The sequence below is a fragment of the Anabas testudineus genome, chromosome 13 (assembly GCF_900324465.2).
Source record: "Anabas testudineus chromosome 13, fAnaTes1.2, whole genome shotgun sequence".
NCBI lineage: Eukaryota > Metazoa > Chordata > Actinopteri > Anabantiformes > Anabantidae > Anabas > Anabas testudineus.
Window position 1 is genome coordinate 23,363,827 of NC_046622.1, and position 23,159 is coordinate 23,386,985.

Genomic DNA, 23,159 nt, shown 5'->3' on the forward strand with positions numbered 1-23,159 from the left:
TGGCAGCTCACGATAGTGTTTTTATATCCTCGTGTGACATAAAACATCATCATAAAATTAAACTTGATTTCCCAGATCAGATGAGTCATGTAAATGAAACCCATTTTGTGCATATCATGCCATTTTTTTCATTCATTGATTTACAAGAAGCCCCTGTTTTGATCAATGTTAGTGACACTTTAAGTGACTTTTAATGTCAATCCATGCAGTGTAGGCCCAGTGTGATTTTCAAGTATGAAACAGATCCTCCAAACCAAATGTTATCTGATACAATATATTGTGACACTGTGGGATGACAAAGGGCTTATTTAGACACAAAAACATGAATTTTATGAAAGAGCCTTGATTGGGCTTTGAACAAATGCTTATTTAAGGTTAGAAGACTAAGAAGATTAACCTTTGACACACTTAACCACAAGCTCCGCCTTTCAACACTTTCTGATTTAGGCATCACTGGTACAGCTCTGGCTTGGCTTAAATCCTACTTGTCTGGTCGTACCTTCAAGGTACCTCGGGGCAGGTTTCTAGCTGTCACTGCCTCTCCACTGGCATACTCAGTTTTTGGTCCTCTGCCTACATCAGCTTCAACGCCCCGACCATTGCCTACAAAGTGGCCTCAGGGCACAGTGAAGAGAAGGTAAACTAAGAGTGACCATGGCCTGTTCTCAAATACGTGTACATGACAGAATAAAGCAGTATTGGTTTTATATGGTTAACTGTCATTTCTGTGTGTATTTCAACACTAAATGAACATCTCTGTCCTGTCTTGGAGGCTCATCCCGATGACCTGCTCCGGGCCATATTTCGGAAGAGAAAGGTGAAGAGCATGTGGCTCCATTTATCGCTAAATTACACAGAATTCATTCTTCATCAAGAACCAGCTCACAGTAAAACACGAGGAACCCAATACCACATTCCCATAACCATAACCAAACCCCTTCGAAAGAAACCAACAATGTTATTATCATTATTATTATTGGATGTGTAAAAGATGTTAACTTGTCGATTAAAGCATGTGCAAGCAGCAGCTTTATCAAATTGCATTTTCAGGTATGTATTACAGCGTCACACACACTCATCTGCTTCTGTAAATACATTCATTAACAGCATTTTTGGTTATATAATAACTACCTAAACAAGTGCATAAATACTGAAACCACATCAACTCTGCCACGCCCACACGCAAGGAACATGTCATTACCATTATTTTTGCTGCTGTAAACAGTAATTTTCTCAAATGACTGACTCCAAACAAGTGACGCAGGTCATTGTTTCACTTTAACAAACAATTATTAAACAGGTGTAAAACTGGTACGAGACTCACCCTAGATCTGACATCTGCTTTGCTAAGACTGAGTGTGACGCTGGTTTTCATGTTGAACAGGTTACCGTTTGACTGCTCTCTGCTCACTCAAGTGTAATTTGTCCAAATCTATGAATAAATATGGTTTATTCAGTATTTATTCAATAGTTTTGCCCCAAGTTCACTGTAGTTGGGTACAGCGCCACAGTCCAAATACTTCAAACTGACCAAGCTTATTTATTGAGGTTCTCAAGGTACAGTACATCACCCACCACAACCACCTGGTCAGAGAGCCTGCACTTACCTGTCCACCACATGCTGATCAGTTTATGTTGAACGCAGTACTGTGAATTCTACGTCTAAAGTAAAATAAAAACCTCATTGAAAATATTCCAACTTAATTCCAAATCATAAAGATCACAGTCATGGCTTTAAGTTGGTTATCACTCAGATTCAAACACAGTGGAGAGCAAAACATTTTATTACTAACACTGGAATAGTTAAAGTTGTATATTATTATACAGAAACTAACTGCTTTACAAAAACAAAATGATACAATATCACATGTATGTACAGTGTAGTAAATATACCATCTCAAATTGTACACAAAGTATTTACAATTGTCACACATACTGCATTAAAAACAAAACTCAGACTAATACACTACAGACATTAGTTTTGCATAACATCAAATAAAACATGCCACATTTTGAGGTTTTTCATCTTACAAACCCATTACTGTTTTTAAATTAGTGCAAGTCAACCACTTGTTAAAGAGGTTATGGATAGGTAATCGTCAGTGTTTCCATTCACACGCACAAGTCAAACTAAAACCTGGAAATGATGGCGATCTGCTAACATGGCCGTCCAAAAAAAAAAAAAAAAAACTAAACTAAATAAAAAGGAAAAACCTTCCCTTCAGATTTTTCCTGGTTGTGTTTTATTAAAGGTAAATGATTCCTTTTATCAAGAATTTACGGAGTGTACCTTTAAGAGAAGGTGGGTTGAGAGACAATGCAGCAAATTATATGAAGAGACGTTGTGTAGACAATCCAATCAGAATAAACTGGAACCTTTACAGTTTCTGAGCTGTAGATGCTAAAATATGCTAAATCGAGCACCTTGATAGCAAAGATGGAATTTAAACAGCTTCAAAGTGATGAAAGTTCATGTTTGACTAAACCAGGGTTGGACTCTATTTTCACCATTATTCCCATTGGTAAAATTCTATAGTTTGAGGGCGGTCGTTAACAGGAAGTAGAAATTCAGATAATATGTTGAACCAGTTAGTTTGAAGCATATGAGCTGTAGCTCTGGGGCAGCCATCGTCCACTTTTCTGAAGCAACATCGCAACTTATCAGCAGTGGAACAAAACTGGTTCCACTGCTCCACTGATTAACTCAATAACAGCTAACCTGGTAGTGGCAACATGCCAGGGATGAGGAGCAACAGAAAGTCAGGTTTCCTGCTTCACTGCTTTGAACTCCTTTGTCCCTTTATGTTGTTCTTTAACACTCAATTATGAAACACTACTTGTAAAGTCTGTAATGAAATCGTCCCTCTCCATGGCCTTTATCTAGCGACCGTGTGTTGACTGGATGGACTGTGTGGACACAAAAACATAAAAAGTCACCTTAAAAGACTATAATGCATCAAAATATAAGTCAGCTATGGACTGATTCACAAATGTATCCGTACACAAATGCAAACACTTTCTTTGAGTAGAAGATTAATCTAGACGTGCTTAGACCAAAAGAAAGTCAGAGTTGTGCAACAATACTCAACTCTTGCCATGCATAGATGTTAAGGCAGGATAGGAGCGTGTAAATGAGCCAACCCAGGCTGAGCTGTGGATGTGGGCGTGGGTGCTTTACGTGCTTTAAATCTACGTACAACAAGCCCGTGATCATTCCCACAGCAAACTGTAGTGTTTCAAACCTGGCAGTGCCCAGGCAGCCACTGGTCGCCATCACAATGTCCATTGTTATCACAACTGACCAGTACTCAGAGTGATGTTTGAGAGTTAATGCTTTATGGACCAGTACAATTAAAGAAAATGTCATACTCCCACAGTCAGCAGTAATTTGCAGAGCTGTTGGAATTTGTTCAGCTAGAGTTCAAAAGTGTCCAGAACATGTCTACTGCTTAATAAATGTGTTCAAATTGCACAGCTGGCTTTCCAATCACCTGAAATATTATTACTACAGTTCTGAAAGAAAAAGAATCCAGCAATGTCTTTCTCTAAGGAACCCTATCAGTCTACGTCAGCTGGGTCATTGGTGTGCTGACCTGAGTCTGTACAAAGAGGCCGAATGGGAACTCCAGAGTCTGGCTTAGTGTCAAAGTTTATCGTTTAACTTTAGAAAGACAAGTTTGACATCACTCACTGACTTCTTTCAACGTATTGTTTTGTTCTGATGTCTTTTTTAAACAGTTCACAGCGCTGGGGCGGAGCCAAAGTGCGTGTGTTTCTTAAAGATGTGTATTAACTCTCAACTAGAAAACTGTTTTACTATTGGTGTGAACCTCTAATTTCCAATGATAGGAGTGTTTTTTTGTGTTGTGAGTCCAGCTCAGACTGTCGAGGTGAAACAATGGAGGTGTGTGTGTGTGTGTTTGTCCACTGCCTCTTTTCTAATCAAATGTTCACTGGATGTCATCAGTAAGAGCTCAGTTTCTGTGTTGACCGGCATCTCAGGAGTTGGCTTCATATCGCACCGAGATGACGCAACAGTGTGTTCTCCCTTTTTGCTTTGCAAATAAAATCGGTGGTTGACAAAGGAGCTTAAGAGTTGAGGATTATTGCCTATTACACAATGTTCCTTGTCACTGTGTAAACAACTTAAAATGCTATGCTGCTGAAAATACAGTTCCTACTAAAAAGAATTATTAAAGAAAAAAACAAAACTGGTAAATAAAAAGCAAAATGCACAAAAAAACAAGAGACACAAAGCTTTGAACTATTTACATGGTTACATTTCCCCTAGTGTTTTTCACTCTTCATGTAGATACAGTGAGGTGTTCGAAAAGAAGAAGATTTGTGTAGCGCTATCTAGCTGTACAGGATAAATACTTTCAGGCAACAGGGTATATGGATGATTGTATACTTGACGATCATTGGAGGCTGGTCGTGACGCAGCTTGAGTGAACTTGTGTGGTGATATGGACCCTCGCCTCCATAATTAGTACCTGTTCTTTGTCCCCGGCAAGGTTTGACTTTTACTTTACAAATTGTACACATTGAAAACCCCTGACAAAGGCACACCATGGAGAAAACGTTGACATTGAAATTAGCACTAAGGACTAGTTATACATAATCTGTCTATGTAAAATATGTACAGGACAGCGAGAGGGGAGGTCCAGAGTCAAAGTTCTGTCTCACAGATGCAACCTCTCCCCCTTCACCGCTGCTGCTGTCATTTGGTCCATCTCTAACACATGAGCATTTCGCTAGGGGGTGTGTGACAGGTCAAACCTGAACCATAAGATTGGAAATTTCTTTTCTGGATCCTCCCTTTGTCAACTATGCAATTTAGTCCCATCAGCCTTTTCTCTAGTTTCTTGCGTGACGTCCCTCAGTGCCACTGAGCACCGTCTATGTGTGAAGAGTAGTGGAAATATGAACCTCAAGGTTAGAGGAGAATCCAGTGCTGCTCCTCCACCGTCACCACCACGTGTCGTCTCTCAGATAAGATTCCTCCTCAGTGCACAACACAAAACCACTTGTTCTCCTGCCAAAGCGACAAGCATGAAGAAGAAGGAAATATAAAAAGTGGAGTGCAGCATGAGGCCTGGCAGGCTAAAGGTGGGGCGCAGAGGAAGAGGTGGATGAGGGTGGGGGTGTGGGCATGGTGGTGTTCTTCAGCTCATCAGACGATCTTTTTAATGCTGGGTCTCTTAAAGCTACCAGCGCTGCGCTGCTTCTGGACTTGGCTGGCTGAACCGTGGCGGGTGCGACCTCCGCTGGACAAAGCAGAGCTGGGGGACAGCTGGACGTTCTCCTTGTCTACACCTGGAGGACCACAAGGGGATGGAGGGACATGAGACACTGTTGTAAAAGCAGGATGCGTCATCGTCATTAACTGTTGGAAACCTTTATAAGACAAAATCTAAACTAATCTGTAACATTAGACGTCCCACTTCCCCTTAAATCAGTGGTTCCCAACTGGCGGCTCAGGGTCTGTGAAGTGGACTGCTTCCATTGACCCTGTGTGTTTGTGGGCTGTAGAAGCAGCTCATAGCAAACACTCCTGAGCTAATATGGTATCAAACATTATTTATCAAACTTTCTTTCTTATATATTGAAGTTGCCTTACACAACATCCAAAGGGGAAAAACCCTAGTATTTGATCCAGTAAAGTGTTTATTATTGTCCACTAAAGCCTCAATCATGGTTCAAGCAAATGCAAATGCTTCCTAAGTAAAAATGCTGGATTTCGATTTACAGTATATACTTTATTTTTGTGTACTTGTGAGAACCTGAGAGCTGTGTAGAGACTTAGAGTGAGGGTCTGTGTTTGTGTGCAAGACCTGGTGAATGCTGCGAGGTGGCCAGTGAGGTCATGGAGTTGGACAGGTTAAGATTGGCAGTAATGCTCAGCTGGCTCTGGCTGGTAGGGGGATAGGGGGACGTAGGCGTCCTCAGCTGCTCCTCTCCCCGTTCCTCGTCAGCGGCTGGCAGGTAGCTGTCAATCAATGCCTCTAGAAACTTGACGATCAACTCAGCATAGTCCGGTATCTGGGTTTGCTGCAGGGTTAGCACATGTGACAGGGAAAATGAAACCCTTAGACTAATAGATCTACCGTCAGCGTTAACACCACTGCTGATCTAATGTGTTCAGTCAGTGTAATCTAATGATTTACAGCCCAGACCAGATTTGTATGGACTATTACAGGTTTCTAATCTTTGAGCTTTAGCATATTCAATTAGAAATCAAATGAATACTAGTGTCAGCTTTAAACGATAAAGCTCATTGTTTGTATATTATATATCCCTGTTAAAAACGTGGCTAATAAATGCAGATATGTGCTCAGAGAGAAAAATGTAGATAATATGGACTGTATGTATAACCAGTGTAAGAAAGCACCATGGAAACATATACAACCATTAATCTTAACACATTCAGGGGTCAAGTGAAGAATGTTTGCATGCATTGAACCTCATAAAACACATCATTATCCCACACCCTCCATATTCTATCATATTGTCTCATCCTGTCTCTTTAAGGTCCCTCCTCCCACAATAAATGATGTCACATACATTTTGTTTCAAACACACTGCTTTCTTTGTGGAAATGTATCTGTCAAAGATAACAAATGGAATAATATTCAAACACAAATAATTGTCTGCACAGTGCAACAGGGGGAGCTAGAGACACTGTGTTACTAGGGTCTTTGCTGTGTAGCCTCTCTGGTATCGCTCTGTGCTTCATATATCACCACACCAATTGGCAGGCTGCTTCACAGAAGTGCAGTGTAATTGCTTACTAAGCTGGTTTCTCGGTGTGGTAGTCAGGTGTGTCTGAGTGAGAAAGAAAAAAGATGACAGAAGACAAGATTTATTCATACCTTAGAGAAGGGTCCAGCAAACCTCCAAAGTCCATTAAAGCCAAAACCTGTGAAATGAGAGGAGGACAGTAGGTTAGAACAGAGCTGAAATCCACAGCTGCAACAGCTTTCAGAAATGTCTTGTTGTACTGTACAGCCAGTACACAATGATCCTAAATAGAATGACAAAACTGTGTATTACTTTGTAAATAAGAGGGCTGGTACTGGGGGGGTGACTCCTCGTGGTACACCACACTCTGGACGATGCCATGGACAGGATTCAGAAGGTTGGTATCCTGACACATGGACAGGACAGTGTTGATCTTGGAGTCCAGTAGGTTGTGGCTGAGGACAACAGACACACAGACACTTTTTGTTCAGTCTGTATAAATGGTTTTCTATCTACACTATTGTATGTGCATGAACTAGGGCTGAGTGCTGTGGCTTTGATGAAATAAGACTAGTCTACTGTAATAGCGCAAGTATTTTTATATTTTGTAGCTAACAGCGGTTAAACTTATGGTTTCTCGAATTAAAAACCAAGACCATAGAAACAAAGACAAAGACGTGGGGGCTTATATTTGGCTTTTCAAGCTCACAGTTAGCCACCATGTCGAGCTGATCTCCACCATGTACTGTGTCGAGGCTTTATGTGAGACTAGAGGTCAAAAAATAACTCGTACATGAACTGATCTGACAGGGACAAGATGCTGTTGGTGTCACAAAGACAGACTCAGGGCCCAGTCAGACAGCTTTTTTTGCAGGTTGCAAAATATGAGCTGCAAAATACCACCACTTTCTTCAAGCCTAACTTTTTATTCTCATTAGGTGACCACTGAATCACTAGCCTTACCCTAATTCAGGAGTGGCCAACCCTGGTCCTTAAGAGTCACAGTCCTGCTTGTTTTCCAACTATCTCTGCATTTCCTGCTTCTGATTGGCTGAACACACCTGATCCATGTAATCAGCAGAGGGTAGGGCAGAAATAGTTGGAAAACAAGCAGGACTGAGGCTCTTGAGGACCAGGGTTGGCCACCCCTGCCCTAATTGTTAAAATGGACATGTAAGGGGCACTGGCTCTGACTGAGCGTGAGAGATTGTTCTTAAAATACACTAGAATCTACAATTTTAAGCTTAAGTCAGAGACAACTGGCTACTCACACAACTGGGAAAACCTTCGGGAAGACAACACTAGCTTCAGCCAAGTACTCATAGAGAATGCGCTGGTCAAAGTCGTCAGTGGTGTATTTGACCTGAGTGGCCTGTGAAATCAGAGCAGAACATTCTATTAAACAACAAAGTCCAAGAATAGAGGACACAGCATTTGTTCCTCTGGTTTGAACTGGCGGGTCTCCTCACCAGCACAGTGAGCAGCAGAGCCTGGATCTTCGGGTCGGTGAGAACCTCCTCATCCAGCAGAACATTGGACTCTGATACAGACACTTTACGCAGGTGAGAGTTTGCAATTCTTTGTGTCTCTGTAATTATAAAATACATGATATTACATAATACATGAAATCTTGCCATCATATAAGAAGTAGAAGGAAATGCCAGCGAATGTGATCTCACCTATCTCATAGTCATTCTCTGCTACACGCCTCATCTTAGGAGGGGTGGTCATACCCGACTCCATCTCTGGTCTCTTTGGTGCTTTGGAGTCTGATATGAGGTGATCAAAGCTTTTCCTGGTGCCTGGGCAACAAACAAACCAACACATTAACAGTCTGGAGGATTAACATTTCTTTGTTACTGTTTCTCCACAGGAGAGCTCAACATGTATTGTACATGATAACGAGTTAGGTCCTACCTAAAAGTTTTTTAGTATTGGCCTGTGAGGGTTGACCCATGTCCAGGCTCATGGACTTGCGTGTTCGTGGGCTGATCTGGCCCACAGTGGGGTAGTGATGGGCTGAAAGGTAGCGCTCTGAAACCTGAGGTGATGCCCATGGCTGAGTCTCTCGCAGAGTTCTGAGGAAGGTGAATGAGCAAAGGTCAGGAAACACAAGACAGAAAGGTAAGTCATTTCAAAGTGAAAACATGGACAATGGATCATACAAACCAAATTCTGTTGTGACCAAGATATGTGTCAGCTAAAAAGAATAACTCCTTAATATTCTATCATTGTTGTATTTCTCCAGGCATTTAAACTGTAAGAGGGTTCTCTGTGAAATGAGCCCAACTGACTGTTTGGCTGATTTTTTTTTTTTTTTTTTGTCTTTGACAGGAGTACATATATTGTGGAGAAACAGCTGTGGAACTAAACAGACTAAATTTTTTTTTCCTGAACAAAAGAGATGACAGAGAGCAGATAGCAGAATTCACCGTTTCTGATTTGCTTTATCATATATTTTTTTAATCAATTTCAGATGAGATGGTGAAAACCTGCACAATCTTCACAAGAGAAACCTTCACGAGTGGCTGTTCCACATTTTTTAAGCAAGTCACTGTTGTCATGCAAAAAGGGGAAGAACAACAACTCAACGAAGAAAAGATAAGCATGAAATAGTGCAATGTGTAACAAGAGGCATGAAGACCACAGAGCTTTGTTAAAACTGCAAAGAAAATCATCAAATCAAAGGGCAGCTATAAAAAGCTGCTGTTGAGCAGCAATTAAAACTCGAGGTAGCACTTGGCAGTTGCGCATCTAGTTGCATTTCAGCCAAGCCCCTAACCAAAGCAGAAACATTTGCAGTGAACTCAGAAGTATGTGAAGATTCATTTTCAATATTCGCTTTCATTCACAGATGAATGCTGTGCTACACTGGGCTAGTTCTGAGAGACAAGTGGGAGAAACTACAGACTTACAAGTTCGAGGGATGACAGAGTAGTTAAAGTGCTGTCAAAGATGAGCCTTACAATAATATGTAGTTGGATCTGTAATTGTTTTTTCTGATAAATAATCTTGTCATGTAACAAACTGGAACAATGCAGATTGTGTTCCTTTGGTAAAAAAAAAAAAAAACATGTTGTTATCATATCTAATTTATACCTTTGCTTGTCATAACTTCCACATTGTATAATATTATTGAGCATAATAAATGTGCTTAGCAAACACTAACAAACATGGCTTCCTTCGATTATTTTGAAACACTTCTCCTCTCTGATCCCTGGCTCACCTGCAGCTGGGATCAGCAATGTGACTGGAGTAGGTATCCATAGGCACTGGGTCCATGGACAGGTCAGAAATTAGTAGTGACTTCCTGTGTTTGAGGCTGCAACGACTTCTGACCTCCTCAGATACAGTGAGCAGGGCTGTGACAAACAAGGAGGAGGAGGGTGTGGGTGACCCAAAACAACCAAACTATAATTACAGCTAACTGTTAACGCATGAGGAAGTACACACAAAATGAAAGCCTGTGTGGTACATACCAGCCAGATAGGCGACGCTCTGAGTGTTGACCTCAAACTTGTCACATTTGAGATGTTTGCTGATGAGAGCCAACAGTGTATGCAGGATTCTCACTGTCCTTGCAACTGTGGTGGGTGATGGGTGTCTGTAGCCTAAAGACACAAGTTAGGGACATAACGTCAGACAGTCAAGGTCAAAACACTAAATGACTGCATGTGAACGTTAATCTGTATCAGCAGATGCTTTACCTTTGAGTAGGTGGCCCACCAGTGCAAAGTTGAAGTTGGCACTGAAATTGAGGCCCACAAAGTGATCCATCTGCTTACAGTGCCATTCTAAAGGGTGCCGTATCTCCATGAACACTTCTTCTGGACTCTAAAGCAAGAGATAAAGAGAATAGTTGGATGATAAAGGTGTTTTGGGTGATGTAAGACTGTGTAAACATTCACTATTATGAATTATTGTTTTATAGCTTATAGTTATTTTCAAATGAAATTATTTTATGTACACAGTGTTCTACTTCAATTTCAGTCCCACAGGTCATTTTAGCTCAGCAACCCGGGGGGCAGTAGTATATTTTGACCACCCAGGTTGTGGTTTATTTCAGTCACCTGAGAGTATACCTGAAATATACCAGGCTGTGATCTGTCCCAGATGGATTTTTTTTTTTTTTTTTTAATCTGAGGAGAACTTGTGCCCAGTGGGATGTATACTGTGTGTCTGTATGCGTGTTTCACCTTATCGTTGAAGACACGCATTGAGTCCAGAGTGTGGAGGTTCTGTTCCAGCAGGGCGGTTCCGGCAGAGTACAGATTTACTTCATCCAGCTGCAACACAGCTACTGCTACCCAGAACAGAGCTTTGTGCATGGGAGACTCCTGCACACAGGATGAGCTCGTTAGGACTGTAACCCAGTAACACAGTGGGCCCAAAAATAGTAGTATGTCTAGAGTATGTGTAATTGGCTTTTATTTTAACTCCAGTCAGCAGGAGTAGCCTGCGACATAGCACACATAGAAAAAGTGAACATTTCAAACACCGAAACAACAAGTCTAAAACTTTGAGACGTCACTTCTTTAACTACATTAGAATGAGAAAACATTAACTCTATTCAGCTGTAGGTGTTAGGTGGTGGATACCTTGCTGAGCAGAGGCTGCAGTTTGGTCAGAGCGATGACTGTGGCCTCTATTAATACTTGGCTGTTATAATTGTCTGGCCCCTTCAGACAGCTTTCCAGACCCTGTAACATAACACAAGGAAAAGAGTCAGCAGTTAAAAATAAAGGTTCAAACTATATCAAAGAAACCCACATTATTACATAAAGTTTAAGGTGCTGTTTGTGGTTCTGAGCACAGGCTGTCAGTGAGGATTGCATTTATGAATGTGTGCTCTCACCCGGTCTATGCTGAGCAGTGGGCTGGCTTTGCTGAGGATTCGAATTATCTGCTTGATCTGGCTGTGGCTCACTCTCTTACTGATGCAGCCAAACACCACTAGTGCTCTGGGCTGGAGAGATGGGTTGTACTGGAATGCAAACCTGGAGTCCAAACACATACAAACATGATGAGGATCTAAACTTGTTTTTACCACAGATGTATTGAAACAGGATTGGTTTGGGGGGTGGGCTCATACTTTTGTGCAAGCTCTGTCCATTGGTCTAACCACTTGCACGCTGGGATGTCTCTCATACAAGCCTGAGGAAAGACAACACAGAGTAAAAAGACTGATGGAACTCATCTTACATGAGAGTAGGTGGCAGTCTTTTATGATAGGAAAATAATGTGCTGGGTGGACAGACGAGTGAAAAACTGATGTCTAGTAAGCTTGACTTTCTCTGCTGACCTCCATGATCTCTAATAAGGCCTCAGTGACGGTTTCCAGGGATGACAGGGCGAACGTCTCCCTCTCGTAGGAGCCCGGTGAGAAGGAGCGGTCTCTGTAACTGGAGCGGAAGGCGATGACAGCGGCTGATTTGACTTTGCTGATTCCAAACAGCAGGTAGAACTTGGGCAGGGAGAACTCCGTCAGGCTCAGTCTCAGGACCTGCTTGGTCTCCTCTGGAATTATTCAACACAAGAACATTTGATTTTTGTATGTCCCCCCCTTTTGCTATATAGAAACTCAAGCTAGAGTGGTCTGAATATCTTCTAATGCACTGTGAGATTAATGAATATCACAAAAGGCTGATTCATGCTCTAGCAACAGGCCTAAACACAGCAGTCCTCACCACTGAAGTTGAGCTGTGAGCAGGTGCAGAGGGAGTGGATGATGTTAATAACCAAACCGTGTGTAGAAGCCCTGAGGGACAGCGGCCCAGTGGCTACAAGCAGGGTCACTACGTGGAACAGGTAAGGTAGGTGGGCTGCAACATCTAGGGAGTTGTTGAAAGACAGCATGAGCATGTAGCGTGCCAAGATGGCAATGTCATCCCACATGAGGTGCTGCTCCAGCGTGGGCGTTGGTGACAGGCACGTCTTGTCTATAATCTTGCACATCCGACCAATAACCTGCCATAAAAGAAGAGTGACATTGAACAATCAGAAATAAAAGCAGAAGTCACATTAGTGACGATGGCTAAAATTATACATACATCGAATACATCAGGTCAAGTTAACTTAGTTTAATTTTATTTTCTATATAGCGCTAGATCACAACAGAAGTCATTTAAGGTTACCTTTCCTATAGAACAGGTCTAAACCTTGTTCTTATAAAAAAAAAAAAAAAAAAAAACTAAATAGCCATATGTTATTTATCTTATTTACACGACAACATATCATTTCTGTCTACATGGTCGTGCATTGACAATTCTCCTCTGCTCTCTGTATCACGCATGGCCAAGCGCACACACAGGTGAATACACTCCCATCACTGGACTTAGAGCACGTGTTGGAAAATAGGTCTTGCTTAAGGACACGTCCACATTGCCAGAAGGAACTGGGAATCTAACTACTGACTTGATTATGGATGACAGCTTTACCAACATACACTCCCTCTGCAGCTGCCACAACTATTAGATTACCTTTTCTTCTAAAAATACATAAATGCTCAATACATTGCAACATGCTTTAGGGGTGCAATCATTCTGAATGTTGTTCACTAAAATTGACGATTGGCCACAAATTTAACTGTCGACTAGTTGGTGACACCATCGTTTGTTATAACCAGTTAGAAAATAGCATTTATTCAACTCTTGGGTGACAAAGAGTTCAAGAGCAGCAGACAAGGCTCCATTGTGCTCAGTAGGCTGTTCTGTCATGACATCAGACAACCACCCTTTGGATAACACCAGCAAAATCTCTCATGTATGCTCCAAAGGATATGTAGACTTGTTAATATATACAACTCTGATTCTTAAATACAGGAAAACACTTTGGTTAAATTACAAGAAATAACAGGGGAGCAGCACTTCAACTTCAACACTGACTGGATTTTCTTAGTCAACAGTCTTCACAATAGCCACTATTCAGTGCTGGTGTCGGCAATAATAGGAGCCAGGGCCTGGCTCTTCTTTTGTGTCTGCGTGTGTATGTTTTGTTTGTTTATCTGAGTAGCAGGCTGAATTAGGATCCAGAGCACTCAGATGATGGATTGTGAGTGGATGAGTTTGTCTCTGTGGATAATCTAAGTCAGGAGACATTTGCAGCTTCAGATTGATTTCTTCCATAACTAAGTAAGTCAGAATTACATCTAATGCTGAGTTCTCATATCATGTCAACTATCATTAATATATGCATTAATTAATTTGTACATCTAATTAGCATTAATCAGTAAAACTAGGGTTAGCTGTAATGCTTTAGCATGTTTCCTATGCTATGCTTTATTTTACTACTTTACTCAACTATAGTTGCCCGAGTAGCTGAGAAGGGTTCTAGTTTACAGTCCTGCTGAACCTGAAGTTGAGGAGAAATAAAACCGCATCTGAATGTTTTTATTAATTTAACTTGCAAATAGAGCTTCCTGGTCCACATCTGAAGTCAAAAGACAGGCTAAATATGACCTGTTTCTTAAGAAAGAGCATTAAGACTGGCACTACAGAGGAAGTCTGAGATGTTGTGTCCACACATTTCTGTATTTTGATCTATATCAGGATATCATGGGGATGTTGTTGCTGCTCTGTTTTCCTTCCTCAACTGCATTTGAAAAATGGCAGTGAGACTCTGTATTGTGCAACACACATTGGCGGTATTGGGTAGCATTGTATCAACTTACACTCGTAGCAGACAGACACTCCACTTAGAAGAAGTGGTGGAGGTACTGTACAGTAGCAGTACAGAAGCAGTTTGAATTTCTTTGCTGTTGCAGCAGGTGAGAAATGCTGAGCTGATTAAAAAGCTAGTTTTTGCTCATTGGGTAAAAACAAAGTAAAAGCAACATCACTACATTAACATGACTTTAACATCCTCAGAGCTCAATCTGCAGAATCTGTCCTGGATAGCATACATCCTGCTGTGACATAATTCCAGTATGAATTAGCTCACAGTGGAGAGTCTCACCTTGCTGGAGACCAGTTTGACATTGCCTGAAGCCAGAGCCACTGCAGTATCAGCCATGACCTCTGCTTTGATGGAGCCCAGGCCTCCTGTGGCACTTGTCTTGATGAAGCTGTCCAACACCACATCCAACAGGTCTGTTATCTGAAGACACAATGAGAAGGTTAAAGGTCCAATTTACCAATTCACATTCACATCAGACTGTTGATGTGCTGCAGTCACCTGGCCCAGGCTGCCCCAGATCTTGGCTTGGATAGAGGGATACATCTGCTTTTCATTAATCGTCATGGTGATAAGTTTGTCCAAAATGGCTGTGACACGCTGGCGCTTGGCATCATCGTTGTGCTTGCAGAAGCGAACCAGGTTAAGCAGCCAGGGTGTCATGTACTCTAGGCAGAGATGCTTCAGCTCAATACCTGCAACATACCAACAGAGAGAATTACTTTTACATTTCCAACTTTTTACTGTAAAGCAAGAAAACTCTTGTATCATTTGATGGGGCAATAATATAATGGCAAAGAAAGGAGAAGCAGAAACATTCTGTAAGCCACACTATTTCAGGCAGACAAATTAAAGAAACAAGAATTTATCTTCATAGCTTTCTGCAAGTGTTGAACACATCTGTGTGATGGTATACATTAAGGGGAACATGCAGCGTTACATGCGTGTCTGCCAGCAGCTGTGTTAAGTGGACTTACTGGACTTGCTAAAGCCTGAGATACACTCCTCCAGAAACTCCAGTGTCAGGTGGGGTTCATTGGCTGCCAGAGTCTTGCTGATGGAGACTATAAAGAGGGTATTGTTGGCTGGGATGCAGAGTCCTGATGTCTCCAGCAGCTGGCCCTCTATCTTTAGGTTGAAGGTGCAGGTCAAAGCACACAACAGATTGTAAGCTGCAGACCTAGATGTGGGAAATACAAGTCAGAGATACGTTTTGTGTTGAAGTTTTAAATTTGTAAATCTGTCTTTCTCCCCTGGTAGATTTAAATGAAAGTAAAATTTTAGAAAAAATATATAAAACCCTAAAAGTAAGTGGGTTTTATATGCATTCCTAAAACTATAAGAGGTAATTTTATGACTACTTAAAAATCTAAGTAATGTGAAACTATGGTGCCTGAAAATTCTGTTTCAAAACAAACACTGCACATATTACAATGAAAAATGACCATGCAAAAAGAGAAATCCTTGCTTTCTCAATTACAGGGGTCAGACCCTTTTTCCTTTGCAGGAAAGGGGAAAAAGCCAATACGTAAGTCAGTAAGACTACAGCATAGAATAGCTTTAATATGCCCTGCAGGACTGACCTGAGGCTGGGGTCAGAACTGCCCAAGTTTAGCAGAGCGATATTGAGTAGGGTTCCGGGAACATCTTTTGGTCGGATCTTGGTGTGCTGTGGAATGGAGTCGGGCTGTGATAGCTCCCAGCGTGTCCGAATATGGATAATGGACTGGACGATGGTGTCACACTCTTGGTGCATAAAAGTGAGTGGTGTGCCTTGGTTGGCCATTGTGAGGGTGAACTGGCTCTCATCCACCAGGCAAATCTCTTCAATCTCTGAGGCGTAGTAGACATCATTGAGGAAGACGGACTGGCCAAGGACGCGGGTCCGCTCAGCTGAGGTCACCTGAACTGCTGTCGAACCCACCTAAAGAAAAAAACAGGTGTTTTAGGAAAGCCAAGTCTTGCTTGAATTTCTCCAATTATGTTACTACTTTTATAAAATTAGATTTGTAATCATATAATTATGATTACAAATCATTCAGCATCTTTTAGTACAACTGTCATGCCTGCATGTTTACCTTTATTGAGACCTTTGTGTCCTTGTGGGCCAGCTTGAGTGCATTGTGGAAGACTTTAAGGTCTTCCTCTAGAGTCAGCGTGGCTGCAGGTAGCTTTTGTTGGTCGGGTTCAATGTGCTCAGCCAACTTAGCTGGAGAGTCAATGAACTGGAGCCGCTTGCTGCCCTTCAGGCCCGTCAGTAGCCGCTCATGATACTTGGTGTACTCCCTAACCCAGGTGTTGCAGTTGTAGACATAAACAGCTGCAACATTCTCATAAGCAAATCCAGGAAAGACCACAAACCACTTGGATAGGAAGTCAGTCTTGAAACGATTGCTGGGTCCTACATGTGTTAAATCTACTACTATCTCATAGGGTTTAGCATAGTATGGTTTGAGAGTGAGAAGTACATGGTAGATGAGCAAATCACCATTGATCTGACCCGTTTTAAACCTAGAGAGAGAGAGAGAGAGAGAGAGAGAGAGAGAGAGAGAGAGAGAGAAAAACAAGACAAGGACAAATTCAAATTAAGGGATTCTATAGTAAAATATGCATTACAGGTTTGAGGTGCATTTTGTACATGAGAATTGTTGATAGTATATTATGTGAAACTATTGAAAGGCATTTTGGTTTCTGAGAAAGTACATCTCTTTTTTTGCCTTTGGTTTCTTGTAACAGCTCTTCAGTTAGGTGACCTGAAATAGCCAACCTAGACCAGACCCTAGAAGCGGGCCAGGAAGTGAGTTCAGAGCATCTCAAAACCATCTGCAGCAGGTATCTCACTCTATCCCTCTGAGAAGGCTGCTACCATAAGTAAGTATTATCAATATTATCAGATTGTGTAGCTTCTCTCTGAATATTGTTAAAAGTGGAACCTGTTCCCAGTGAATGTTACCAGAAATGAATCTGGTCTCTCTATTACAGTGACATTATGAAAGTACTTAAGAATGTTAGAGATACAGGCTGCAAGAGATGTGGACAGTCTAAGGTTTGATTTATTCTTTGATTTATTCTTTATTTCACAGCACAATGGAAGGTTCAAGAACTACTCTTTGGCTGTTTCTACTGCTTAACCAGCTTCTGCGCTGTTCAATCTCACAGACAATTCCCATGACAGCAAATACTACAGGTGGCAGCTTAGTTAATGCAACACAGTCCAGCCCCATTACTACCCTTGACTTCAAGAAGCGTGATACCGATAACACAAATGGCAAATGCTTGATTGACAATCAGATGGGTCTGATTGCTATAGGTTCTGCAGGGGGACTGATTGTCTGCCTGCTGATTGCGACCGTGGTATTGGCATGCCAGGTGTGCCAGATTCAGCGTCGGGTGTCTGCACCTCGAACCTCTCGGTCCAACATGGATTTGGTCAGCAGTACAGGCTACTGGGACAATGACCAGCCAGAGGTTGGAGGACTGGTTGGGCCTTGTGATGCCAGCGTCATGCTTGAGGAGATGAGAGAAGAGAGAAATATAGAGGAAGGAAGGCAGCCTGAAATACAAGAAGTAAAGGAGGAAGCTGGGACAGACTTTCAGGAAGGGGCAACAGCAATGGTTTTTGACCAAGAAAGAATGTCAATTCAAATGCAGAGCTCCACTCCCATGGATCCCTGTCTCGTGGTTCCAAGGGATCTAGAAGATATGCCACTTGTAGTGTGAGGAGGTAATGCCATTTCCATTATCTCCAGCCACAGACACTTCACTCAAGACAAACAGCAAACTGTTCAACTGATGTACATTAGTTAGCTTGGCATTTTTCATTCACATTATTTTCACTTCAGCTAAAATTTACTAGAATTTCTGAAATTTGAGGTTTGATAAGAATATCTTTTATACTTAATAAATTATTTTAGTTTACAAATCTGAGAATGCACCCAGAGACAGTTTGATATTTGCTGGCAGATTGATATTCATGCTACATAGGTTTTGGTTGGTAACAGAAATATTTATGTCCGATACCCTGTCTTTTACGTATACTTTTTGGTATGAAATTCTTTCAGTGGAACTTATTGTAAAGGAACTATTACAGAAAAAGTACTGAAAAATTGTCTCTTTAGAATTAGACATCATAATATTAGTAGAATATTTGAAGTTAAATAGTTCTGCTGAATGCACATCTTCACTTGGTAAAAGCACACAGGTATTCTGGGCAAACAAACAAATTACATACAATATCACATTTTTTTATTTAAAACAATGAGGTTTGCATGTTTCACTAGAATTAGTTAAGTATATGTTTTAACAATCTAAAATTCTATATGCTACATAATTTTACACACTTGCTTAGCAAATTCAGCATTTACTGTAAGACTGCTTAATTACTTTAAAATCTCTTTTTTTTTTTTCTTCAAATTTTAGAAACAGACAAAAAGGCAGAAAATACATCACACCTTTGAAGCATCAAAGTCATCCAAAGGTCCCATATGATAAACTAGGGAACTTGTGTAGGCTTAGCCAAACTGAAATGAAAGTTGGGAACAATGTCTGCTAATAGTCCTTGTTGGACACATAAATCTCTGTTAAGTCTGTTAGTTTAGTCGTCTATGACCTATTATATGTACTTCAGAAATTCTGATATTACCTTTGTAACTCTTGTGTACATAAAAAAGAGCTTGTTAAAATAAATTGATTTTTGCACTTCATTACTGTGTTATGTTTCTAATCAATTTTAATAATTCATTATCTCATCAGGCAAGATAAATATTAACTAACTGAGGGTGTAAGCAGAAATTAAAAATGCTAATGCTCTTATTGTCAAAGCTTTTACTCATTATACATGTCTAAATGTGACACATAAAATAGAAGCTTTGTGAATCCCGAATGTGATGTGCATGCACATGCACTACTCTTGTTGCCATGCTTGCTGATGGTTACCTCTACCACTAATAGAAACTCTGGCTCTGTATAACTTGAATTTACTAGTGGTGTATGTTAGGCATCAGGCCTGCATGTGCAGTACATACTGTATAGAAATATGTTTTTGTCACTGATGTCATTAAAGTCACCTACCTAATGTTATTTTACAGATGTTAATTTTGTTTAATACTGTATAGTTTGAATTATTTTATACATACATTTTAATGCATCAAGGCTTTGGTGTGCAGTATGAACTACTTTGTTTAGCACAGCAGACTGAAAAACCAGTAGGTTGTCATCACTTCCTGTAAGTGAGGCAAGAATTAGTCTTTAAGCAGCACAGAGCCCTCCATGTTTTTACTTCCTGATATCATTCAAGCCACATGCTGCCTAAGAATCAACTCCTACAATCATTTCACTTCAAATATATTCTGCAACGACACAGCTGCAACAGGTTACAGAAGGTATCTGTCTAAAGTCACTGGTAAGTACATTTTAACAATTTGGATTATTAATGTAGTTTTAGATAAATGTTTTATGCTTTCAGTGTCTACTTGAAAGTGTATTAAAACTGACTCAAGATATCCAGACAGCTTGTATGCCCCTGATAGATTGAAACGGAATAGTGACAACCACAAATGAAATGAGGCATTTGTAAATACGGACTGATAATGACGATTTTAAAAATGAGTTTTTAGAGCAAGGTCTTACTTTCTTGACTGAATGTAAGCTAGATGAAATGGTAAACTGCTGTACTTTAAAAATATCCAGCTTTTACCCACAGAATGTGCAGAATTAGTTTTGAGGAAACAAGCATTTCAAATCACCACTTCTCAAACACCCTTCAGTTATTTCCTCATCATACTATTGCTTCAGACTGCACGTTGAGCATCTCTGATAGAGTAACTTCCTCTGTTCTAGCTACCAAAAACACAGCCAGAAGACAGAAGAATGACCATCCTTATCAAAAGCTTAAATTTGATGTGGATGCTGGCACTGACAGCAAGAAGTGCACAGACAACTAACCAGACTGAGAGCCAGATGACAACACAAATACCATATAGTACCAACAAAACGTTCATCACAGCTCATGCAAATCAAACAACGGAAGCTCAAACGCCTTCAAATATTCAAACAACAAATACTCCGACCAATGACAAAACATCGTCTCAGTTTAACAGTTCTGTGGGAAGCAACTTCACAACAGAAATAAAAAATGAAGGCATAACAACACAAACAATACTGAAAACCAGCAACCCAACCACAGCTACAATGACTCCTTTAAGCAGTTCTACACAGAGTCAAAACACAGGCTATACATCAACCTTCCTGGTCAAAACTACCCAACTGCCTACGGTTCTAACGCAATCTACAAACCTCATTCCTACTACAACTGTGTCAACGAAGCCTACTAACAACAACTCTAGCCCTAGCCTTAAGCCAGGTGCAAGCTTGAGCCCGAGCCCAAGTCCAAACCCAAGCCTGGGCCAAAGCCCAGCCACAAGTGGTTCAACTGTAATGAAAAAGAAAACACTCAACCAAATTACAAAGGCAAAAATACAACCTGATACAACAGACACAAAGGCAAGGTCGAGTGATGAAACAAACCATGGTAAAATAGTGGCAGGGCTAATAGGGGCAGCCCTGATAGTGATGATGTTAGGCTTCCTGGTCATCTTCATAAAAAAACAGAGACTTCAGAAGCAACAGATAACTACTACAGACTGGGCAGGTCCTTCGCCATTTCTAGAGGGTGCAGCTGAAAATGGCCTGCAAACGAGGAGGTCTTCTAATCGAATATCTCTGTCCAGTTTCCTGCCACACAGGCTTTCCAAACGGTTATCCTTGCTCCCAGAAACAGATGAGGAAATGCAAGACATGACAGGAGGTACTACATTTGGAGATCAACATCCAGGAATTACATTTGGGCAAGAGGTGGACAGTAATTCTGTGCAAGAAAGCAATGGGACTGCTGTAGGTTTCCCTGAAATAAAAACTACAGAAGATGCTGCAGAGAGTGCTGAAAATTCTGTTTCAGGGACATCTTCAAAAAACAACAACCCAACCCCCACAAATGACAACTTGGACTAGGCAAACCTTAGTCAAGATTCTGCAAATTCTCCTGCTGTATCTGAAGAAGGGAAAAATGCTTTGGTTCAAATGAATGATGACCCAAAGTGAATCTAAACTTCCAAAAACATTCGGCTTTCATTGGTTTCTAAGCAGCAGCTTGACACTGGAATCTAAATGGTCAATGTGTGTGTAAATCATAATAAGAGAAGTGAATTTATAAATATCTCTGCTGCATAATTAAAAAAGCAGTATAGTATTAATGTGAGAGACAAAGAGAAAAGAAAAGATTTTTATACACATCTGACACAGGTCAAATTTGAGCCTTTACTGCAGGTCAAACTGCATCTAAATGTTAGTAGTCAGCAAGATAACTGCACTATTCTCCATTACAAGTTCGGGGATTTTTTACAAGAGACCGCTACTGAAGCCTTTTTTAAACATTGTGTAAAAATGTCACTCACATGTGAAGACTGTATATCTAAAATGTTTTCTGCTCTCTCTGACCTGCGGAGAGTTCTACTGAAGAAAGCACAGGTGGCCAGCATAGTATTTCACATTCCACAAAAACCAAATGCTAAATATAAAACATTTGCGCTGCGTACATATTGGTTTAAACACTTTTAAATTACAGTTAATTGTGACTATTTTGCTAAGCATGTACAATAATTCTGATAAAAGTATCACACTGCTTATGGCAGTGCAGTGTGCCAGTAGAAGGGTGGGCACCACCATAAAAAAAGAAACAACGCAGATATACACCCCTTCTTCTACAGGCTAAGCACTTTTCTGCAGCTGCATCTTTTGCTGATTGTCATGCTCTTTCCATGGTCATACAAGGCTTTGTAAGAGAAATTACAACAAAATATACTACTGGTAAAATGTACTACATAAAATGAAAACATTTTAGGTAGACGTCAGTGATTTGTTAAGAGTGACCTTTAGAATTGTTACAACATTTTAATGAAGTTTCACTATTACTACTTGTGCAGTGTATTGGCTCTGCTTAGTATGGTTTCAGTGTTTACACAATGTGTTACTTTAGGCTGTGACTCCTGATAAGAATGCCTATATGCATTTATTCTAAGTTTTTGATCAACTCTCAAATTTGGTAATAATCCTTGCATTGATGCTTTTATTAAAACATAAATGTGTATATTTAATTTGTTTCTGTTTTTTCTTTTTTGCATCTAAAGGATATTCAATATGCTAAGCAATTAAAAAAGCCTAGTCAAACTGGTTATGATCATGTGGGTTTAGATGTCACGTCAAAGGTTGCACAGTTGTACATGTAGTGGTTGCCTCAAATAAGTTGAACAATTACAAAAAAAAAAAAAAAGTGTAAAACTGTCTTCAGCTGTTTTAGCTCAGTGATGGTGTTAGTGACAAATTCCAAACTGACTAGTTTATATCCTGTGCAACCGTCAAGCAATGTTTGTTAATGCAAAGACAACATGTAAAGCAATAACGATATATTTCAAACAATAAACTAGTATGAAAGGAAGACATGGGACTTTTTACAATTTAACTGTAAAACAAGATTATTTGCAGGAAATAGCAGCACACATGGTGTAGGAATCCAAGTGGAAAAAAACAACACATTAAAGGTCATCTTCTTAGTTTCCATTAAAGGAAAAACATATTGCGAGAGAAAAGAGCAACAAGGGGAAACGTCAGGTAACAAGTCTAGCATGCAGCAGACTTTTCACACTACACTCGTTCTTGTTGAGTTTAATTCTAAACTTAAAGTGACTAACACA

General features: G+C 40.5%; 2 protein-coding genes across 5 annotated transcripts in view; one reads left to right on the plus strand and one right to left on the minus strand.

The window, feature by feature from the left end:
• Positions 1–1,766: 1,766 nt before the first annotated feature.
• nf1a (neurofibromin 1a) overlaps positions 1,767–23,159 on the minus strand; it is a 63,192-nt gene continuing 41,799 nt past the window's right edge. For 2 of the 4 annotated variants that reach the window (XM_026371562.1, XM_026371545.1), the window contains 22 exons: positions 16,491–16,923; positions 15,996–16,336; positions 15,390–15,592; positions 14,914–15,107; positions 14,695–14,835; positions 12,429–12,708; positions 12,044–12,258; positions 11,834–11,895; positions 11,597–11,738; positions 11,340–11,441; positions 10,938–11,078; positions 10,449–10,575; positions 10,221–10,352; positions 9,968–10,103; positions 8,659–8,819; positions 8,421–8,543; positions 8,211–8,329; positions 8,013–8,113; positions 7,054–7,196; positions 6,873–6,919; positions 5,835–6,051; positions 1,767–5,316 (listed from right to left, as the gene is read on the minus strand). In XM_026371562.1, the coding sequence (XP_026227347.1) occupies positions 5,174–5,316; positions 5,835–6,051; positions 6,873–6,919; positions 7,054–7,196; positions 8,013–8,113; positions 8,211–8,329; positions 8,421–8,543; positions 8,659–8,819; positions 9,968–10,103; positions 10,221–10,352; positions 10,449–10,575; positions 10,938–11,078; positions 11,340–11,441; positions 11,597–11,738; positions 11,834–11,895; positions 12,044–12,258; positions 12,429–12,708; positions 14,695–14,835; positions 14,914–15,107; positions 15,390–15,592; positions 15,996–16,336; positions 16,491–16,923 (3,703 nt within the window). In that variant the 3' untranslated portion in view covers positions 1,767–5,173. The remainder of the gene's footprint in view (positions 5,317–5,834; positions 6,052–6,872; positions 6,920–7,053; positions 7,197–8,012; positions 8,114–8,210; positions 8,330–8,420; positions 8,544–8,658; positions 8,820–9,967; positions 10,104–10,220; positions 10,353–10,448; positions 10,576–10,937; positions 11,079–11,339; positions 11,442–11,596; positions 11,739–11,833; positions 11,896–12,043; positions 12,259–12,428; positions 12,709–14,694; positions 14,836–14,913; positions 15,108–15,389; positions 15,593–15,995; positions 16,337–16,490; positions 16,924–23,159) is intronic. The other 2 variants (XM_026371555.1, XM_026371573.1) reach the window with 1 other exon arrangement.
• Positions 19,660–22,738, plus strand: LOC113169848 (protein EVI2B). Its single transcript, XM_026371593.1, has 2 exons — positions 19,660–19,813; positions 20,251–22,738. The coding sequence occupies exon 2, from the start codon at positions 20,281–20,283 to the stop codon at positions 21,418–21,420; it is 1,140 nt and encodes a 379-aa protein (XP_026227378.1). The 5' UTR covers positions 19,660–19,813; positions 20,251–20,280; the 3' UTR covers positions 21,421–22,738.

Coding starts and splice junctions, on each gene's coding strand:
- LOC113169848 (XM_026371593.1), top strand. CDS start 20,281: ATGACCATCCTTATCAAAAGCTTAAATTTGATGTGGATGCTGGCACTG.